The 23,972-nt window shown below is 34.7% G+C and overlaps 1 protein-coding gene across 1 annotated transcript; it reads left to right on the plus strand.

Moving 5' to 3' along the window:
* Positions 1 to 16,595: 16,595 nt before the first annotated feature.
* On the plus strand, positions 16,596 to 20,169 carry LOC143609480 (putative aspartic proteinase GIP1). The gene is made up of 2 exons (XM_077084228.1): positions 16,596 to 17,199; positions 19,276 to 20,169. The coding sequence occupies exons 1-2, from the start codon at positions 16,636 to 16,638 to the stop codon at positions 20,029 to 20,031; spliced, it is 1,320 nt and encodes a 439-aa protein (XP_076940343.1). The 5' UTR covers positions 16,596 to 16,635; the 3' UTR covers positions 20,032 to 20,169.
* Positions 20,170 to 23,972: the final 3,803 nt, after the last annotated feature.

A 23,972-nucleotide genomic window follows, 5' to 3' on the forward strand; every position in this document is an offset into this window, starting at 1 on the left:
CGACGAGCGAAAATTTTAGAAAAATATAAATGAGTTTTAGTTTGTTAGTATTATTTATGTTTTTTTTTAATTTGATTTTTTTTAATTTAGTTTAATGTATTTTTTATTTGGAAGTTTAATGTAATTTTTAATTTTATGTTAATTTATTTAAATGATTTAGTATTTAAAAAAACAAATAAAATTAATAATGACTGGGCGCCACGTGACGCATAATGCCTGGGGGTGGAGAGTTATGACTACAGCTTGTTTTTGTAAAATACATAACTCTGACTAGGCGCCACGTGACGCATAATGTATGGTAGTGAAGCTTTATGACTACACATGGTCTAACAATCGTATAATGCTCATTGATTCGCAGTAAATAGTATATCTAAATATATATGCAATGGATAAAGTTCAATTATTTAAAAGCATTCCCATTTCATTAATCTTTTCTATGATTAGGTGGTCCGAATTTAGTATTTAATATAAAGAAAAACTGGTATGTTCACTGGACATGAAAATTAAATAAATTTTGTTATCAAACGTGTCTCATTTCCTTGAGCATACTCACAGAGAGGTTATGGTGAGTGTGAGTTCTACGTCAGCAGGTCTTGCCCTCACGGTGATAAATATATAGGTTGGTTTAACATTTTTATTTTTATTTCACTATTAACCATAAATTATTTGTTACATCATGTCAGTCTGACAATCGATAATTGAGATGCAGAAAATCATGTGGAAGTCATGCATACTCGTGGATAGTGGTCTGACGGACACCCTATCTTTCCGGGACATATTAACGTAGACTAAAGATATTATTCAAATTTCTTCACTTCAATATTTACAAAAGATCTCAGGTCTGTGTGTCACATCTTTCTTTTTCTTTTTCTTTTTCATTTTTATATAAATAAATTGATTAATTTTAAGTTTTCTTTTTAGGATTCATGTTTGACTTTATATGTATTAAACTAATCAAGATTCAAACGTGTTTTAATTAATCAATTGATTAACTTTTATATTTTATTAAATTAAAGATTTTAAGATGTTTTTTTAGCATTTTTTTTTTGTTTCACATAGAAAATCTTTTTATCATTTTTTTAATGTTAACGTTGAGCGACATGAATTTTATTTGTTTTATTTTAAAATTTTAATATAATTAGTTTTTTTAATTTAAATTTAACTACATATATTGCAATTCCGACCCCCACATCTTATCCTCCATTTTTTTCTTGACGCACAAAAAAATCGATAAGACTCGATTTAAAGATTTAGTGGCCCGATTTGGAAAATATTTGCATGAGTGGCTTAATTGCAATACTTTTGAAACTTGTTTACTATTTATGTCATTTTTCATAAACTATAAATTCAATACAATACAAAGCCTCCTAATTATACAAAACGTATTTGAACCCTTAAATTAGAAGACTTTGTATTGAATTTGTAGTTTTAACACATTTGTTGATAAAAATGTATATGTAACTAGTGTATAATGCGTGAAGGTGGTGTGATCATGTTTTGCATGAACAATTTATAGGATATTTGGTGTGAAGTGTAAACACATAAATAAAACCATAAAAGGCTCAATTTTGTGTTTTTCTGATAAATAAATGCATATGCACTATTTACACCAATATCTAATATTTCATGCAAGTTTATGTGCTGTTCATAAACAACAGTAAATGTCTATGTTTTTGGACTAAATCAGGACATTTGTATAGTACATTTGAATTTGTCCTATGGAAATACTCTAGATATATGCTAGAGTCATACTGAATTGTTTTATAATACTTTTATTATCATTTGATTTTCAATTCAATATACACTTAACATTATATCTACATCTATTAAACTTCTTCGTGCTTCTTCTTGAGACAGTGCACATCTCCCATTTCATACAAATTACTATCTTATAGTCTGTTGATATTATTAATAGTTAATCCCTCAATTTGGGACCAACACATATTCTTGGTACATACATGGCAATTAGCCAATTAGGCAATTACAAATTGTTTTTTTTTTCCTTCTGTATGTTAAAAATCCAAGAATATATGTTAAATGCTATTAAAAATACTTGTATGTCCGAAATATACGTCTCTTATTTGCTAAAATCAACTACTTCAAAGTTGTTTCACGGTAATACCAAGGATTGACCGCCAACGCTAGCTTTTTTATATTCCAAAGTTTTATACGTTGAAGTCAAAGTTAGCACGACTGCTAACGCTAGCTTGATTACGGCGTGCCCCGTGAGACCAAACCTTACACCCCTCACATTAAATCACTAACCCATATCTCGTTCATGATGGACGTTTAATGTTCCATATTTTTAAAACAACAATCTAATATACTCTTAATAAGATTACAACAATGCGCACCATGAGACTCGAATCTTGACCTTCAAAGAAGGAAGCAGCTTATTGCACGTCAAAGTACCATTGGACCAAATGCCTTTTGGTGTCTAATGTTCCATAATTTGACTAGTAACCACTAGCTACAAAAATTTGGTTTCTTGACACAAACATAATCCAATAACGGATATGGCAAACCGATTGTCAATGTCAACTATAAGTCTATAACCTAGAGGTGCACAAATCGATTTTTTCAAATGCTCGGGTTTGGATGGAACCGGGTTCGGGTATGACCGGGTATTGGAAAATCGGGTATTAGAGGTGCACAAACATAATCCAAAACCGGGTATTGACAAACCGATTGTCAATGTCAACTATAAGTCTATAACCTAGAGGTGCACAAATCGATTTTTTCAAATGCTCGGGTTTGGATGGAACCGGGTTCGGGTATGACCGGGTATTGGAAAATCGGGTATTGGTAAAAACCGGATCGGGTTCGGGTTCGGGTATTGCCTCTAAAAACCATACCCTATGCATCGGGTTCGGGTCGGGTATATAGCCGGATATTCTAAAACCGGGTATTTGAATACCCTATTTTCGGGTATTGAAAAAACCCTATTTGTGGGTTTTTTCGAGCATTATTCCGGGTATTTTTCGGGTATAGATTGGATTTTTTAAAATGTTGCACTTTTTAGGGGTATTTTTCGTGTATTTTTAAGGTATTTTTCGGGTATACATCGGGTATTTGAAATACCCGGTTTCGGGTATTGGAAAAACTCGGTTCCGGGTATGGAACCGGTTTGGGTTTTCAGGTATATTACCGGGTACAAATCGGGTCCGGTTTGGGTTCGGGTTCAAGTTTTAGTACCGAAATGCATACCCTATCCGTACCCTACGGCTAGGGTCGGGTACGGGTTCGGGTATTAAAAAAACCGGTTTCGGGTTTTATTTCGGGTCTGGTTCCGGATTCGGGTTTTTTGTGCACCTCTACTATAACACTTGAACCTTTGGGCCTGTCGGATCTCTTATTTATGGGCTCTGGCCCAAAGTATCTTCTTCTAACTAAAAACTTGTAAACATGGTGGTGTCTTATATAACATGTCATTAATAAAAGGACGAGATCATGCTATGTGAGTCATGTGACTGACTAGTAGGGTGATCAGATTTCTCTGGTTTTACGGCTTTGTCGTTCCTTGACTTCCATCATATTTACGGCCGACGAGAGTTGTTGATTAGCTTAATCTAGCCCGATGTGTAAGCCCATTATTTCTAGCAAATAATAAGGCCCAAAATTAAACGAAATTAAAAATTTTATAATAACAAAGATGGTAATATCTATACTATATATATATATAAAGAGAATCCCAAATACCTCTTAATTTTTAAGAGATACTATTATTGTTGCTCATTGTATTAGTCTCATTGCATGTCTTAAGTGTTAGTTAAGATGGTAATATGGTATTTAGCCAGATACCATCGCACGATGTAGTTTATTTTTTATATTATACTTACATTTTTTACCCCTCAACTTTACTCAATTTATATGAATTTAAACAATATTTACTTTTCCACCCCCTTATGTTTATCCATATATTCCTCAATTTCTATTTTATTTTGTTTTCCTCATATATCTTTTAATAAACTACGTTTAAAAAAATAATCAAGCATGCCATTGCGACGTGCTTATTTTTGTCAACGTTTCAATGTTAATTTTATTGAATATCGAGTTGCATAGCATAATTTACAAATCATAGCTGCATCGGGTACAAGTATTTTAAAAGTTAAAGATGCAACTTTTTAAGTAACTTTTGACTTCTTTTTTCAAATTACCAAAACAAGACCTTCAACTATTAGTAAAAACCAAATTAAAAACCAAAAATACAAAATAAATCCATCCATTTTTTTACAACATGAATAAAGAACAATTAAGAGAACCATTTTATTAACGGGTTACGTGTCGAACCGTGTTTTTCAAGAATGAGTCAGGAAATTTTTTTTAGCGAGCAAGAATTAACCCGATTTTCCTATGAATTAAGAGGGATGTGTTTTTCTCACAATAATATATGGTTTTCTTAAAGTTAGTGGATTTTTTACTTGAACACTGACCCTTTGAATCAGCTGCAACACGCGGGTTTCTTGCTAGTAATAATAGAACCACGGATATTCATTCACTCATGTTACTTGGTTAATAAATCGGTACACATATACTCACCTTAGAGCATTGACAATTTGTCACTGAGCCTCCATCTTTATAATTTAAGTATTTAACTACAAAAATGCACGTTTAAAAAAAAAAATTGTTAATTTTCAAAAACCTCTCACATCTGGCAAGAATTTAGATAATTCCAGTCACCTATGCTGGTAAATTCCATCATAATAGGTCCGTCACGTGTAGGTGATCGGGTTAAGGAATTCATTAATGTTGCAATTAGGGCTTTACTTTACCGATGGTATGGACGAATCCTACGCTTCATCTAAATGTGTAAAAGATCCTAACCGCACTTAAAAGCCGAGTACTCTACCGTTGAGTTAGTAACCCACATAGAAAAATGATATGTGGATACAATCAGAATAATAAATGATTAAATCAAACCATAAATCTACGTAATCTACGAAAAAATTTGCCCAAAAAAGAAATAAATTAAAAGTAAAGAAATGTAAAAAATGCTAGACTATCCCCTATTTCTAGGTTATCAACTTTTTCAAACAAAAATCCGAGTAGCAAAGCTAATCCAACGAACCCATCATTTAAAATCAAACCTAAAACTTATGAGACATAAATAAATAGAGCTGGTTATCACAATAAATTATAGTTTGGATCATCCGTTAAATACATAACCATGAATAAAGTTATTGTATGTGAGAGATTATTGTGCCTCTTGTATTAATATAATCAAGAACCTACACAAGTGACAATGGTTCTGTACTTTCGAGTGCTTGTTTTTCTGTTTTGTTGTTGTTGGTCCCTTCCAGCTTTTGGTTGGTGGTTCCTGTTTTCATTTGTTATAAAATCTGCTTGTTAAAAAAAATAGAGTAAAGTGTCATTTTCGTCCTTGTGGTTCGGCAAATAATGCGAAATTAGTCCAAAAGGTTTATTTTTTGTATATGGAACCTTCACGTTTCTCAGTTCTTGTCAATTACATCCAAATCACTAACACCATTAAATTTAATCGTTAAGTCAAGGTTGGACATGTCTTTTCACTCTTTCTTTATTATAATACTTATTTCAGTTAACTGCGATTTTCGTCCTTGTGATTTGACAAAATCTGCGGTTTTAGTCCAATAGTTTCAATTTTGCAGTTTTCATTCTTGTAGTTTCATTTCAATTGCAATTAAACACGAATTTATTGACCTCGTTAAGTATCGTCGTTAACCCATTTGTGTGCCTCTCACGTGACGACCAGTTTTGCTGTTTTTTGATGGTCGGGTATTTTGTATATATATATATTAGTGTATTAATTATGAAGTTTTATTGAGTATACCGTTAGAAATTTGGTACTTCATACGCGCCTTTTTATTTCAGTTCATTGATCGTTAAAGATGTTAAATGGAAGACCTGTACGAGCATGGAATGATATCTCGGGAAGACCGGAGCATAATTTGATGTCTTGGGAAGTGTTACAAGGATTCGGGAAGAGTATGGATGGGAAATTATAAGCCGATGCTAAAATTGAACAAGATGAGTTGACATAACGCGGCCAAGAAGTAAAACGGGCATATCCTGGGCTAAAAAATGAGTTACGGGACCCATAATATATGAATTTTGGGTTTCTCGACGAGAGGAATCTGAATATGAGGTTTTCCTAGGTCTCGATACGCGATGGAATGAGGTTATGGCCATCGCATAACGCTATGGACTTAAAAACGGGAAAAAACGAATTTCAGCCTATATGTTCTATTTTACGAACCCTAATCAGGAGCCCCGGATCACCTCCAATCACCTCGGGGTTCATAGTTTATCATCTTGAATCAACAGCTGAAGACTGATTGAAGATCATGAACGGCTGATTCGTCACGAGTCATTCCCGGGATGTAGAGTATTGTGACTTTCCAGTATTTTCTCATGTTTTAAAGAACAAACTAATTGTAATTGTTTATGATTAATCTATGAGTATGATATTTGGTATTGTTGTGCACTCAGTCGATTTAAGTTTATTTCGATCAGAACGATTAGTTTGCCAGTTGTTATGATAATTGTTTATCGGGTTGTTTTGACTAATTTGAATATGATGAAGCATACAATTGCCCTTAGTTGAGCCACACTGACAGGGACTGTTTGATAACCAGTGTCGTGTGTTAGCGATTGTTGATGCCTAATGTTTGCCTACTTAGTCAATCTGATTTGATCTTTAACAATTAATCTGTTAAGTTAACATGAGATTACTGTTTTAGTTGCATGCTTGAGCCCTAGGTGTGATTCTGTTCTCGTTAATTATTAAACTCGTTTAAGTGTTTGTTGCTTCCAAACAAAACCTGCTAGTGTGATCAGCACTCGACAAAACTTCATAATTGTTCTTTTATAATTGTTTTGTAAATATATTTAGATAAACGAACACACGTATGACATTGACCACATGCTCCTCTGGATTCGATACCTGACTTGCCTGTCTATAGGTAAAATTAGGTTTTTGCATGATCGGTACGACACGGTCATCAAAATGGCGCCGTTGCCGGGGAGCTAGTGCGCTTAGTGTTATATCATTTGTTTGAGCTTTCTAGAAAAAAAAAATCAATAATACAAAAAGATTTTTCTTATTTTGTTTTGTTTATTTCTATTCCATTTTACCTCGGGTATTTTAGCTGTTTTTGCAGGTTTTTTTAACAGATCATCCCGAAACCCGAGCACGCTATTGTCACCATGAGCAATGATGGTGATTTTTGTTATTGTGAAGGCCCGTATAACTATCGAGATTGTCTATCAGTTCCACAAAATTGGCAGGAGTGTTGTAATGGGCGAAGATATATGACGACATGCTATGAAGATGGAGATTATCAATCAGACATGGATGACCAATATGATCAAGATACGTATTATGACAATTGTGAAATGGAGATGCCCTATTTCTCCAGTTACCAAGACACAGTGAAATCCAAACTTGACAAATTGATAAATATTATGGTTGAGGATAACAAGAAAGCAGAGCAACAAGGGAAATCTCTCGAGGATAAGTGGACTAATAAAAATAATGAAGATATTATACACACTGAACCAGACTGGGATGAAGATGATTATGTATATTCTCATGAAGAAGATGATTACGAAGAAGATAATTATGAATATTCTCAGTCGGTTGATAAAGACCAACAAAATATTCTGCACTCTAAGCTCGATACCATCATGAACACGTTAATGGAACATAAGAGATGGATGATGGAAGAAGAAAAGGAATATGAGCTAAGACATGAAAGAATTTTGGCCTCGCTCAATTCGAATATTGAGGACAAAACTGAAATCAACCGAGACCAAAAGGAGTTGGCTAGTGGTACTATGTCTGATGGTAATGAAGAGAATGAGGTTGTTGATCTTCCAGAGCAAGAAAGTGAAAGTGTGATTCAAGTAGAAGATACAACTCCTTCAGAGTATGAAGAGCCTAACGTAGCCCATGTGTATCCTATGCCTTCTCCGGTACTTATTATTCCAAACAACAAGTGTGGGGATGAAGCATTGGTAGCGAATAACAAGAAAGTAAGCTTGCATGATATTGGACAAATAATTAAGAAACGGACTCACAATAATCATTCAAGTAGCATGCCAATCACTGTAAAGCAGTTATGGTCTTGGCATGTAAGCTACCGAACGTATATTGGAAACTCGGTGGGTAAGTGTGCAATTCAACCACCGTGAGGAATTCAGGTATTGTCGAGTTGTAGACATCAATTCAACGCATACCGGGAGGCAACCCGGGGTTTGTAAGTATCTTTCCAATTCGTTTTCATTTTAGTTATTATCTGTTGTATTTGATTTATTGTATATTTTGTTGTATTTGGAACTTTGTGGGTGTGGTTCCTATAAACCTTCACGGGACCTCACTCGTCCACCCGGGCTACCGGGGGGGGGGGGGGTTAAAGGGCTTGTTGCATACTGATGTGCACGAAGTGGTATATAAAATATTAGCAAATAATGACTAAGCACAACGAGTAATAAAAACCTAGAATACCCTAAACCAAACCACTAGCAACAGGCAAGTGAATCTATTGGTGTAGAATAGCTACGGGAAGACCAGGAATATCGAACCCTAAAGACACTTATTAAATTAACGAGACTAGTTCTAAAAGCTAATTTAAAGAAATAATGAAGAAAATATATATTTTTGGATTTTTGTTTATTTTATTTTAAAAAACTAATAATTAATTAAACTAATTACTTAATTAAATTAAATTAAACTAGAAAATTAAATTACTGAATAAGACTTTAGCAAATTCAAATGAGAACAAGAGTTACCTAGGCAAGGAATCCGAATTGTGACGACTCTGACTTTTATCGGTTACGGGTAAATGCTACGGGAACCGGGAATCTAAAGGTATGAAGCTCTAGGAAACTTAATGGATCCTTAATCACTCTCAAGGTGTCGCCAAAAAAGAAATCTTAGAGATCATGTAAAAACACCTGCTTATTGGTTCACCTGTCAGTTCACCAACTATGATTAATTACCCTAGAAAACAGCTAACTCGTCGGTTTCACTATCTCAATGCTCCTAAGTACACGGGGTGGTTTATAAACAGTCTAAAGGACACGGGTATACAGTGAAATTAAGGCAAAAATAGGCAAACCTCCTGTCAGATAATTAACCTAAAACCCGAACAACGCTGACAAACCCGACAACTTATCACCCGTCGGATATTTAAGCTAGTAAAAATATAAACTTCTAATAATATGCCACAATCAGTTTCTATGGTGAATGAGCTAAATAAACCATAACAAATTGCAAACACACAGTAAACAATCCTAACATGTAACCTATAACTGAAAGACTTTCAATCAAGCAACATGTGAAACATTCATTTAGACACAAATTAAAAATAAATACGTATGAGACACATCCAATAAAACTAATCAAAACTTTTAATTAATCAAAATCCCATAAACAAAACCCGAAAACCGACAAGTCCAAAACAGTCAACAAAACATCATCACAAGCCTAGATAACTAAAAGAGTTTAGTCAATAACCATGTTCAAGAACGAAAACAAAATAAAATAAAGAATTTGACTCATTTAATATTAAACCAAAAGTGACCTGCTTGTTTTAATAATAATAATATTCTTCTTTAGAGCATCCACATCGGGCATCATGGCCCGAGGTCTGAACACACATGGCACGCCACAGACGGAGGAAGGTGCGGACGCAACCGTTGTGGAGGCGGTGGTTGTGCTGCACGTCCGGGACTGCAAAGTTGTATTTTTTATTTTTTTTTCAAAAGTTGTATTTTTTAAATGCTTTATTTTCAAAATTTGTATCTTTTAAATATTTTTTATAAAATTTAAGTATACGCAAATTATAAAAATTAAATTTTCTTATAAAAGCAATCTAGTTAAATATAAGAGGTGGATGATGATATGGTGGTTTGTGGAAGTTTGTTGTTGTGGAAAGAAATAGAGATTTTTGAGAAAAGTTTGAAAGGCGATAATGTAACTGTTTGTAGAAGTTTGCTGTTGTAGATGCTCTTATGCGCCTGCTGTTGTCTCTGACTTTTCGTCTTCAAAACCAAATAATAATAATAATAATATTGTGCTGCTTGTGCTTACTGCCCTTAACTCACACCAATCACTAAAACAAGAATATAATAATGATGTGAATGCTTTTGTTCTTGCTACTTGCGGCCGCTACTCACTCTCATCCACTCTCCACGTAGGTTTTTTTTATGATCTCATTATTTATATTAGATTATGCAAATTTGTTTTCCAAGAAATCTCAACAAAAGGCCCACCTAATTTGACGTCTGCGACTCATAGCTTGATTTGAATTATAATTTATGTTTAGTAAAGTTAAATTATAGCCACTTTGTTCTAAATTCACCATTTGTTCCACATAGACCCACTATGAAATTGTGTGGGTCCATACCAAATTAAATAAAGCCTTATAGCCCACCAATCGTTTATACTTCTGTGCATCCAAGAAAATTATATATGTCGCCAACGTATTCTGCCAATTTGTGACATATAATTAGTATCCACACAATAATTTAACATTTCAAATTTAAATATATAACTCATACGTAAATCATGTGTGATGTAACCAGCAAATACGTATATCTCTTTTTTTAGTTGATTTACAAGTTTTGGCTCGTTGTCTCTTGAAACCTTGAAATTCACATATGAACCAATTAAGAATAATATTTTAATAAAAACATGGCTCAAAAATACTTAAAAGTGTAAGAAATATTAATATAATAATATATATAATTTAGACCACATCACATACGTTAAATGCAATCGTGATTCCTACGAAAGTGAGTTAGGTCTTTTAACGTTTTTAACTTGTTTAACAAAATTTATTATGAAACGACTTAATTTGGCTCGGTAATTGTTTTAATAAAATTAACAGAAAATACTTTTCATAACTCTTGAAAAACCTATGTCTTACACTTATGAGAAGCTTGCTTCTACACCTTTCGAGATTTTGCAGGATTGGTTGTCAGTTTTGGTATTTGGGTAAGACGAGTGTGCACGAGTGTTTACGAGGGTTCGTGAGCAGATTGTTCCATTTCATTGTCGAGGATATCAGGTGATTTCAGTTTCATAATCTATTTTGTTTGTATTAGTTTAAATGTTAAAAGTGTAATTGTATAATTGCTAGTAGAACCATCACATTAGAGCCCCGAGTTTTAAATTGTTAAAAAGTCAATTTCAACCTCGTCCCTCAAATGTTCATTAATTGTTTAAATATTTTAACATTGAGGACAATGTAAACCTCAAGTGTGGGGATGAGGGGAAATTTGAAAATTTTAGCCCGATAGTACCTCGAAAAGTGTTCGGAAACAAAAGTTGTTAATTGTTAATTATTGTCATTAATGCAAAGTTATAGGTTTCTGGTCATGGTTGGTTTTCAGCTTCTCGATAGTTTTACTCACAAATGTTTTCAAAACGAGAAGTTGAAATGGGGTCGTTTAGGCGGGGATAACAAGTCAAGGGGATGGGTATACATGTTTCATATCGACAACCCAAAATTCCAGACATATTGTAAGATAGCCCCTATACTTAATACACATATTATAATATATATATATATATATATATATATATATATATATATATATATATATATAAAGCATGTCTTATCATTTATTGAGGGAAATCAGAATGTTTTACAGAATTAGAGCTTGCTTGTCAAATGCTTATCGGGATCTTAATACCATCACATGTGTGGAGATTAGGCATTTAGAAAACCCTTACACACACTTTTCCCCCACTAAATAAATTTTCTGATATGACATTTTCCCCCTAGGAGCCCACTTGGACCACATTCATTTTCATTTACCAAACTGAACATTACACACCACTTAAGCCTTGGCCTTCATTTTATTTTAACCTTGTGTGATGAAATCCAGTTCGTTATCGAGTTGTATATAGTCAGTTGTTGAGCATGGTACACAATGTACGTATGTCTCGGTTGAGTTGTAAATATGTGTTTTTCAGAGTTGTATTGTTATTTGCTTCAGCATATTGTTTATCAGTTGCAAAAAAAAATGAAAAATTCAGCAAGAAGTAAAAAAGAAAGTCAGTTCTTATTCAGTTATGTAAATAACAGTCTGTTTATTTTTGAATAGTTGGTTGTGTATTTGTAAACAGGGTTTCATCCACCTTAGTCACTAAATATGCCTAATCCGCACCCAACCTAAGCCTCAGCAAAACCCTTAGTCTGAGTCTTTATGCAACCAGTGGGTAATGGGTGGAGATAAGACTGGCATGCAAGCTTATTAAGTTGTAACTCATATTTGCTATTTGAGGGCAGAGACATATACTGGCACATCTTTTGCTAGTCCAGATATTAAATCGAGAGGAGTGTTGATAGTGTGTGGGGGTATGAACATGTATGCCTTAACTGAAAACAAAGTACCCTCGTCTGGGCGGATTTATTGTTTTTATAGTACCATTAAACCTTATTTGTGGGATGTCAATCTAGAAAGTGTTAGTCTGGGAAACTGGGTATGACCTTAAACCTTACTAGTATTAATGGTGATAATTCACATACCTATGATGGAGGTTAATGTTTACTTTAGAGTTTGCAAAGATAAGTGTGGGGATGTGATGGTCGGGTATTTTTTATATATATTAGTGTATTAATTATGTAGTTTTATTGAGTATACCGTTAGAACTTTGGTACTTCATACGTGCTTTTATATTTCAGGTCATTGATCGTTAAAGATGCTAAATGGGAGACCGATACGAGCATGTAATGATATATCGGGAAGACCGGAGCATAATTTGATGTCCTGGAAAGTGTTAAAAGGATTTGGGAAGAGTATGGATGGGAAATCATAAGCCGATGCTAAAACTGAACAAGATGGGTTGACAAAACGCGACCAAAAAGTAAAACGGGCATATCCTGGGCTAGAAAATGAGTTACGGGACCCATAATATATGAATTTTGGGTTTCTCGACGAGAGGAATCTGAATATGAAGTTTTCTTGAGTCGTGATATGCGATGGCATGAGGTTATGGCAATCGTGTATCGCTATGGACTTAAAAAAGGGAAAAAAACGAATTTCAGCGTATATGTTCTATTTTACGAACTCTAATCAGGGTATTCACTTCCAGCCGTCTGGGGGACGACAAGGGGCGATTCCAGGAGCCCCGGATCACCTCCAATCACCTCGGGGTTCATAGTTTATTATCATGAATCAATAGCTGAAGACTGATCGAAGATCATGAACGGCTGATTCGTCACGAGTCATTCCCGGGATGTAGAGTATTGTGACTTTTCAGTATTTTTCTCATGTTTTAAATAAAAAACTAATTGTAATTGTTTATGATTAATCTATGAGTATTGATATTTGGTATTGTTGTGCACTCAGCCGATTTAAGTTTATTTCGATCAGAATGATTAGTTTGCCAGTTGCTATGATAATTGCTTATAGGGTTGTTTTGACTAGTTTGAATATGATGAAGCATACAATTGCCCTTAGTTGAGCCACACTGGCAGGGACTGTTTGATAACCATTGTCGTGTGTTAGCGATTGTTGATGCCTAAGGTTTGCCTAGTTAGTTAATCTGTTTTGATTTTTAACAATTAAGCTGTTAAGTTAACATGAGATTTTTTGTTTTAGTTGCATGCTTGAACCCTAGGTGTGATTCTGTTCTCATTAATTGTTAAACTCGTTTAAGTGTTTGTTGCTTCCAAACAAAACCTGCTAGTGTGATCAGCACTCGACAAAACTTCATAATTGTTTATTTATAATTGTTTTGTAAATATATTTAGATAAACGAACACACTTATGACATTGACCACATGCTCCTCTGGATTCGATACCTGACTTGCCCTGTCTATAGGTAAATTAAAATAGGTTTTTGCATGATCAGTACGACAAGATCATCATTTTTCTCCCCAAATAAACCTTAGTCATAATTCGCAAGCCCCCTCACTTTAGGGGCTCTTGTGTATTTGGGGAGAAAGGAAAAAAGAAGAAACAAAACTGCCCCTCACGTGAAGGGCACACTGATGGTTTTAACAACCAGACTTAACGAGATTAAGGAATTCAGGTTTAATTGAAAATGAAATGAAACCATAGGAAAAAAAATTGCAAATTTAAAACTATTGGACTAAAACTGTAGATTTGGACAAACCAGAGGGACAAAAATCGCAGTTCACTGAAATAAGTATTATAATAAAGAAAGAGTGAAAAGACATGTCCACCATTGACTTAACGATTAAATTTAACGGAGTTAGTGATTTGGATGTAATTGACAAGAACTGAAAACATGGAGGGTCTATATGCAAAAAATAAACTTTTTGGACTAAATTTGCATTATTTGTCAAACCACAATGACGTAAATGACACTTCATTCAAAAAAATATTTAAAGAACATTTGTGGGACCTACCCCTCCCAACTTCATCTGCACCCTAACCCACCTACCCACGGGCCACGGCCATGGCTAGGGGTGCAAATGAGCCGAGCCGAGTCCGAGCTCGACTAGGCTCGAGCTCGGCTCATTTAACTTATACAGAGCTCGAGCTCGAGCTCGGCTCGTGGATGGATTTTGAAGCTCGAGTTCGGCTTATTTACTATTTATCAATTATTTTTTACATAATTATAATTATTTTATATATTTTTTTCTATTATAATTTTATGTATAAAATAATATATATTATTTGGTTATTTTTATTTATTTTTTCATAACTTTATATATACTAATTAACAATTATTATATATATATTTGAAAAAAATTATATAAATGGCAGGCTCATTTAGGTTCGCGAGCCGGCTCGAGTTCGTTTATTAAACGAGCTTAATTTTAGGCTCGAGCTTGGGCTCGCTTAAGCTCGGCTCAATCGAGCTTTTAAACGAGCCAATCTCAAGTAGCTTGCGAGCAGCTCGGCTCATTTGCACCCCATGACCACCATCATTGGAAAAACGCAAATACATAACGATTTACCGTGCTGGAAAATGTGATTCTATCCTTGTAATTAACTCTATATCTTAAAAAAGAATGTAAGATCCAAATTCAACAAGTTACGGGCATTCGTTTAAATTATTAAAAATGATATTTATTTATTTATCTTACCAATTTCAAGGTCATTTTTAGGTCTGCCGTAGTTGCTCCAAGAGGGCAAATTTTGGCCTACTTTTATTTTTTTTTGAACTATACACCGGTGTTAATGTGGTCGGCCGACTCGTTACCCAACTCACAAAAAGCATTTTAATATAGGGTGTTGCTAAACGTACCTCCTTATACCATTTCTACTAAATATACCCTCCCTTATACTTATTACATCAATCACTATTAGCTCTTAATATTATTTATATACATATTAGTCTTTACAGCATTTTTTTCACTTAATAGTCTACACTACATATATCAAATTAAAAACTATCAACTATTACTATTAATTTATTTTTTTAATATTAATATTGTAAATATTTATAATATCTTTTTTTTGAATTTGAATAGTATATATATTTATAATATCCTTATTTTACCTCTTTATCTTTTACAAAATAAACCCGAAAACCCGAACCCTGAACCCTAAACCCTAGACCCAAATCTTAAAACCGAAACCCTAAACCCGAAATCTTAAAAAGAAAACGCAACTTGTAAAAAAAATAATCTAAAATCCTTATTTTGTGCTAATTTGTTAATTATATGACTTTAAGAGGTAATATGAAATTTGGTTTTTCTAGGGGAGAGGGGGGGGGGGGGGGGTATGACAAGAAATTAGGGGAGATACGTTTAACATGACTCTTTAATATATTGCTCCTTAGATGTTACATTTTCAAAAGCGTACGTTACTAATTTTTGTTGTAGTAAATATTGTAAATTAATCAAATGTGTTAAGAATTACTACTAATATTATTTTCCAAACAATACTTGTTTATTAGTATTTATTAACATGATAAACAAAAATATCCAATCAAACAAAGATATTGCGTAAAGATGAATTTACTAGAAAAAAAAACCATATATCAAATGAACTGTTTAAAATACAGAAAGTGGGATGGTATGATTTTCAAATGGTTTGGTATTGATTCTATTATGCTTTAACGGTTTGATACTTTTTGAAACTTATAATTGGTCGTGTAAATTGAACTACCAGGTTTTTAACTTAGACCATTCATTTCTCCAATATATAGTTATGAATATGTGCTAATATCATGAACCACGATTTTTTAATCCTTGTAAACCAAAAAATGTAAAACGATTAAAGTCGAACCATTAAACTACAAAAGTTGTTAAACAAGCGGCCCGACCAACCTCTTCAACCTTACTAGTTTGACTTAATTTGTGATTCTTCGAACTCATAGCAATTCAACACAAAATTTTCATCAAAACATACCGAATAAAATTCGTAACACCTCTCATCATAAGAGCAAAAGTATGTAAATAAGAAATATGGTTTAAACATATTATTGTTTCATAAAACAATTATTTATAGATAAAGCTACCAAAAGTTGTCAATACTATAATAATAATAATTAAAAACACAGAATCATATTCTGATAACTTTTAATAATACTTTTTCTATATCTTGCCGATTTCATTTCAACGAATAACATCATTCTACATTTCCACCACATCACATTTTTTAGTACTTCACATTTCACAATTCAACTACTTTGACTTTTTATTATATCCAAACCAAACGAATCCAATGTCTACTCTCCAAAATCAAATCACTCTCTTCATCTTCATCTTCATCATCACCCACACCTTCACCTCCATTAACTCATCCACACCTTTCGTAGCACCAATCACCCGAGACGACTCAACTTCACTTTACACCATCACCATCCTCTTCAAAACACCTCTTCAACCCACCACCTTACTCCTCGACCTAGCCGGCAAGTTCACCTGGCTCGACTGCACGTCCTACACCTCCACATCTCACCGTTACATCCCCTGTAACTCAAACCTCTGCACCTCACTCGGGTCACTAGCCTGTTCTAATTGTTTTAGACCCTCCGGTCCGGGTTGTCATAACAATTCGTGTGCTTTGTTTCCCGAGAACCCGGTTATTGGGAATAGTTTACTGGCGCAGGCGTTGGTTGACTCGCTTGGGTTGAGTGTTGTTGATGATGGTAGGAATGTTGGTGATATTGGTTTGGTTCCGAGTTTTGTGGTGTCGTGTTCGGATGAGTCGCTCTTAAGGGGTTTGCCGGATGGGGTGGCTGGGTTGGTCGGGTTGGGTCGGGGGAATTATTCGCTACCGGCTCAGGTTAGTTTTTTATTCGAGATCAAATACAAATTAAATTAATGTGCTAAATGTTATAATCAAGTAGTGTAATTATATATATACAACATATTACAGTTACATTGTAGGGTAGTTATCGCACGGTGTAATTACACTAAAATGTACTTAAACAGGGGCTAGCTTAATTAGGGCCGGGTGGCCCCGGCCCCTACATTTTTTCACTTGATAGTGTAAAGTTATCCTTTTTTGGTCAAAATGTTTTATAAATAGTGTGAATGTACCTGTTTCCGACCAACATTTTGAGCGCCGCCCCATCGGTTTTTTGCTCGGTATTGTAAATTTATCATTTTTTGTCCTAAAATTTTTATACACGGTGTAAAATTACCCATTTCCAACCGAAATTTTGAGCCTGGCCTCCTCCGTTTTTTCGCTAGGCGTTGTAAATTTATCCTTTTTCAGCCGAAAAATTTTACATATGGTGTAAATTCACCCGTTTTCGACCGATATTTTGAGCCCGCCCCCCTCTAGTCTATGAATTTTTTTATACATATTGATTCCGGCCCCCTCCACGTGTATGTCCAAGCTTCGCCACTGTACTTTAAATACAGTTGACACGTTAATTTAAGTTATATTTTATTTTTTATTGTGTTTGTTATGAGTTTGAGTGAGTAAAGTTGGAAACATCGTGTAATCATAGTATAGTGTAATCATAGTATAATGCAATTAAACTACGATTTAATTATATAATTAAACTAAATTGTTTGGTTCTTACGGTCTTTAATTTATTTGTACACTAACTTACATCTAATTTTATATTTTATGTTTTGTTATTACTATTATTGTGTTTGTTTGCCTGTGTTTTGAGTTTGAGTTTAAAGATAAGAGTAAAGTTGGCAACTTTTGTCCTCATGCTTTTATCGTTTGCACTGTTTTTATGGCTCTTTTGACTCCACCGCTTTCGAAAAGTGAAGGTCTGATCAAAATCGGTAATAACAAATTTTAAGTGTTTTTAATTATTGTTATTAAGATTGATGTATTGAAGAATATCAAATAAACTAAAGTTAAACCTACCGACGGTGTCGGTTGATGAGTTTGGTAGATATTAATAGATGTTAAAAAAATTATCAAATTATAGTTCTTAAACATTAAACCGTTTGGAGTTCGGTGAACTTGTGTAACGGGAAAATCTAGCTAAAGGGTTGATTTGACTCGGTGATTTTCGCAAAATACCCACTTGGACCAAATTTTTTCGAAAATGTTCACCAAAATACCAGTGTCCTGTCAGTATTTAGGCTATGTGGTATGGACATCATTTCACAATTGGTGTCCTATGTGGCTATGTGACATTGACATATTGATAAATCGGGAAATACCACCCTCACTATTTGTGTTCGGTGAATTGACAAAAATTTATATATTAGTTAAATCAGTAATTTTGGTTAAATATATTTACGTTTTTCGAACTACCTAAGTCCCAACAACGATGAAGACTCAAATTTATATATTTTTTGAATTTTATGCTTATATATATTAGTTATGTTTTCAATTTAGTTAGTTGGTAATGCTATTATGTTATATTTTAGATATATTAATAATATTATTATTATTTGAAAAAGAAAGTAATTGGCGAATTGGTGAGTATTTTCTAGATATTGGGGAAGAGAGTAGAGTAGAGTAGAGTTGAGTGTGTTACGACGTTAACATGGCATTTTGAGGAAACCGGAGAATTATGGTTCATACCACATAGATTGAGCCGATGGTTTGTAAACCAAACACGTATGGCCAAATGTACCATTACTAGTTAAACGTTAGTTTTTTCCCATTAGAAGGGGGAGCTGCCAATCTAAATATATAACATTGGCAGACGCCGTTATTATATTGGCGGACATCAGTGTTACACAGGCGGACGTAGTATTATGCCGTCAGATCTATCCTCAAATATGAGCGGATCGCTGATTTTTTTATGGTCATTTTTGAAAACAATAGTTAAATGGGTATTTTGTTGATATCATTCATCAAAATGATCATTTTAAAGACTTTCCTTACTTTTTTTCTTTATAAATCCTCAACAAATATAACATTTGAATCTTTCTGGCACAGGTTAGTACCGTCTACGCATCACCCAACCTGTTTGCTATATGCCTTCCAGGTCTAGCAAGTTCATCATCCGGTGCAGCCTTCTTCAACACCGGTGGCCCGTACTACTTTTTCCCGGGCGTAGACCTCTCAAGCTACCTTGTCTACACTCCACTCATTTTAAACCCCATTGGATTCACCGTTATAACATATTCCGGTCATCCCTCAGACGAGTACTTCATTGGTGTCACTTCCATCAACATCAACGGCAAACCCCTCGAGTTTAACCATTCACTATTAACAATCGACGAAAATGGCTTTGGTGGAACCAGACTGAGCACAGTCACTCCTTACACCACGTTAGAGACCACGATATATAACGCCTTTATTCAAGCGTTTGTGAACGAATCTGCTGTGCTTAACCTCACGATAACAGATCCAGTGAGTCCGTTTGAGGTGTGTTATGCTGCGGTTGATGTTTATAGCACGCTGATAGGGCCTGCATTTCCGACGGTTGATCTTGTCATGCATAGTGAAGATGTGTTTTGGAGGATATTGGGAGCTAACTCTATGGTGAGTGTTGCAAGGGAAGAGGGTGACTTGTGGTGCCTTGGGTTTGTTGATGGTGGTGAGACGCCGAGGAGTTCGGTGGTGATCGGTGGGCATCAGATGGAGGATAACTTGTTGCAGTTTGATCTTGTGTCGATGAGGTTAGGGTTCAGTTCATCTGTTTTGGTGCATGGTACGAATTGTGCGAGCTTTAACTTTACTAGTTCATGATGATGTGGTCTTTCCTAGGATATTGATGTATTGTTTTTTAATGTATGTTAGTAGATTGGATTCATTTGATGTTTCTTTGGTCAAAATGATCAAACTTGAACACCAAGGCTTTATGACACTTGCAATTCAAATGCAATATCTTAATGGAACAATGATTTTGTGTGGTGATTTGATAAACATTTTATTCAAATACTCCTACTTTAGGGTGGATGGGGCACCCTACTCTAGCGAGGATCCGAAATTGGGCTAGTGGGTGATTCTACATTGGGGGAGTGAGTAAAGTTTTAAGTTCTAATACTCGGCAAAGAATGTGACTCGCTTGCTTTATTTATATAGTAAAATCAAAGCGCCGCGTTCGTTAGAACGTACGATCTGCTATGTTGGGAATACGGATTGAGTCTCTTGACATTGAGTCTTGAGTCTGACTTCGGTTCGCTATTTTCCTATTCGGTATTACTAAACGGACTGATCCAAAGCCAAGACCAAATTTATTATTGGGCCAATAGTTGAAATCCAATTTATTATTCCCTGGCCTACTGTTAATGCATTGGGCCAGACAACTAATGATTGGAGAGTTTTTGGGCCCATCTATATTTCTTAATTCTTATTATGCATTTAGCCGACAGTGACAGTGTGACACCACTTATTATTGTTTTAACTTTTAAACTTATATATATTTTGATGATGTTATTTATGTTAGCTCGTTACATTTTATTTTATATAGCTTGTGTAATACATGAGGTTGTTAAGAGACATATCATTTGTAATTTCCGGTCCTTGTCAAGAACGGGCCATAAACGGGTGACTGAGGCATGTATGAGCTCTAGACGGGCCGGAATAACATAAAATGTAACAAGCAAACTGCAAACATATTACACTTGTCAAAATATAACTTTCAGAAAATTAATTTCGACATGAAAGCTATAAATTTTGTAAGTTAATTTTTAAAACCTTTTTTTCAACTAGTTACAAAAACTTTTATGTAATTGATAAATGTTTTAAAGTATACTTATCGATTAAGAAAAAAATATATATCTTTTAGACATATTTGTTAATAGTTACTTAAGTAGAAGTTAAGTAAATAAAAAATTATAAATTGGATGTGGCACAATGGTAGAGCACTCACTTTACAAGTGAGAGGTAGGGGGTTCAAACCTCACTATCACCAATTTATATGAGAGATATGAGGGATGACCCTGACTTGCCAGGGTTCGAGTCCTGATCTCACCCGGTTTTACCGGCTCCTTGCTGTCGTGCCATTTGGCGGGCGTAGGGGTCGGGTTTTATCCGGTAAATCTCTCAATAGGTGGACCGTTAGGGGCTCCGTCCATCCGGACTAGTGGCCGGCTCGGGCTACCTTTAGCCAATGGGGGCCGCGTACAGAGTACCCGGCGTTACTTAGTTGGTCGTTATAAAAAAGTAAATAAAAAATTATTTAGAAAATGTAAAATTAAGATATCTATGAAGAGCTTATAATTTAGAAAGATAAAAACTAACACTATATTCATAATTAATTTCATATTAATAGTTATTAATTTCATATTAAATTTATTTGGTTAATTTATGGCACAACAACTATTACAAGTATTTATAAATAAAGAAAGTAAGTGTTCAAATTCCACTTAAGACAAAAAAAAAAAGGATTCAAGTTGGGTTAGGTGATTTCCTCCTGAAAGTGAGGATGTAACGAAGATGATCTAATGTGTCAGTATCTAAATTAGACTATAAAAAAAATCAAATAAATTTATTTTTAAATTATTTTACGATGATTTTCTATTAACAGTGTATAATATAGTGTATGATATGCATGTTTTTAAATTATATTTTGATTATTTCTTAAATACTTTATTTATATATTTACATTTTCAACTGAATTTGTGCAGTAGAGCTTATACATTGGGCTTTAAATGTGTGTACGTTGCTGACTTCTGCTCACTTATGTGTTCTGTTGACATCTGTCCATGAATGCTACGTGTCCGTTTATCGTTTTGGTTCTAACTTTGTAATAACTCTTTCTCTTTCACTCAGGCTCTAATTAAAACCTATCTGCACCACCGTCTCATACGCAACATCGACTTCCACCTATTTGTTTCTTCCACCGATGATCATTGTCGTCTCCTACTGTTTCCGGGTTCGATTTCCAAACCCTAGGTGGGGGTGGCGGTGGCGGTGGCGGTGACAGTGGTCTGGTAGCCCGATGGATTTGGATACCTGCCTCTTTGCAACGATGGTGGGTACCGGAACGGAATACGGATCCACCTTCATGGTTTGATGAAGCTACTGCCATGACCAGTGAAGCCGTCGGCCGGTTGTCATAAATCCGATGAGTTATGGCGGTTGAGGAGACCAACCCTAAGGCCGTCGTTGTCTATCGGTGTCGGGTTCCTTTTTGTGGCGGTAGGCCGGTGGTTGGATTTACCGTTGACGGGTTCCATTTTGGAACCCTAGGCGGCGTTGCCTTTGTGGTGGCAGAGTGCCGGTCGGAGGGGCCAATCGTAGGTCGGCCATCGTCTATCGTTGCCGGGTTACGATTCAGAACCCTTGGTGGCGGTGGAGTGGTGGTGTATTACGTGTGTTGTGTTTGCTTCTCAAATGTTTTACGACCTACTGTGGTCGGCGGGTATACATCTATCCATGGCAGCAGTACACAATAATTGTGACTAGGTTTGGTTGATAAGGCTATGATGATAACGTATTTGTGATTCGGCATCTTAATAACCTTTGATTGTAGCTTGGGTTTTCTTTGGCTTGATTTATGCACTACTGTTGGAACACGTCAGTTATAATTTGTATTGATCAGATGGTTTTGTAGTTCCAGAATGTTAAATTTGAAAAATCTATTTCATTATTTGAATGTTCCATGAACTTGCTTAAGGAGGAGACTACAAATCTATAGTTCATCAAAAGTATCGGATGCATTAGAGTCGGGGAGCATTTTTTTCCAACACGGAAAATGTCCTCATGGCACGTACTATTCGCATTTGTAATAACTGTAGTTTTTAAATCATATTGTTAATTTGATCATCACTGTATGTGGTGCTTAGTTTATCAACAATACTGAATTGCTTTGTTGTTTTTTTAGTTTGCGACGACGTGAAATTGTTGACTATGTGATTATTTGCTGTTATTTGATCTTTAATCATGCTGCATATGGCCCTGCTGTTTGGACAATTCCTACTTAAAAGGTACTATTTTATTCCACCACATTTATTTAGTATTGATATGGTTTAATGCTTATGAGTAATGGGCAATTGTTTTGTTTTATTTAGGTTATCAATTCACGTAGAGAAAAATAATAGCGTTTTTCAAATCATCTATATGATAACGGCAAAATGGGGGAATATAGAGAACAAATTTTTTTATGCTGAATGTTCAAGGAAGATTGGTGGTCAAAGATGTGATATTCAAGTTTCTTATGGCAACTAAATGGATGTCATCAAAAGTAATTTTCACTTAATCTGATTCAATAAACTTTTCAACCAGAAAAGTCTAGGTAAACATTACAACTCTATTGATTGTTTAAAAATGTTAACTTTAGCCTTTTGACAAAGTCATCACTGACTAACATGTGTGTATTTAAAACACTCTTTTTAGGATAAAGAACACAATCTCATGTTGCTTAATCGTTGTATACTTAAGTTTTGCGGGTTGACGGTTCATACTTAGCAACCTTGACGCCTTGAGAGGTATGGAAGGTGTTAATCAGTGGGTATATATTAGCTTAAAGTCTATGATCATGATTTGTACTTTGACTCAAAACTATTGTATTTACTTTTTTAAAGATTTTTTATGTGAAAGTGTGTTGGTTATTTACTTTTTACTATCGTGTTTTCGTTGCTAAACACGAATCAAAAAGTTTGTCATAGCAAATACTAGTTGTAACTAATTTCATGGATCTCAAGCTAGTAATCCATGCTTCAAGTTGGTAACTTGTACTTGAG

The sequence above is a fragment of the Bidens hawaiensis genome, unplaced genomic scaffold (assembly GCF_021521415.1).
Source record: "Bidens hawaiensis isolate Kalapana, Puna unplaced genomic scaffold, B.hawaiensis_p1.1 tig00419662_1, whole genome shotgun sequence".
Lineage (NCBI taxonomy): Eukaryota > Viridiplantae > Streptophyta > Magnoliopsida > Asterales > Asteraceae > Bidens > Bidens hawaiensis.

Coding starts and splice junctions, on each gene's coding strand:
- LOC143609480 (XM_077084228.1), top strand. CDS start 16,636: ATGTCTACTCTCCAAAATCAAATCACTCTCTTCATCTTCATCTTCATC. Junction 17,200..19,275: donor ATTATTCGCTACCGGCTCAG/GTTAGTTTTTTA, acceptor TTTCTGGCACAG/GTTAGTACCGTCTACGCATC.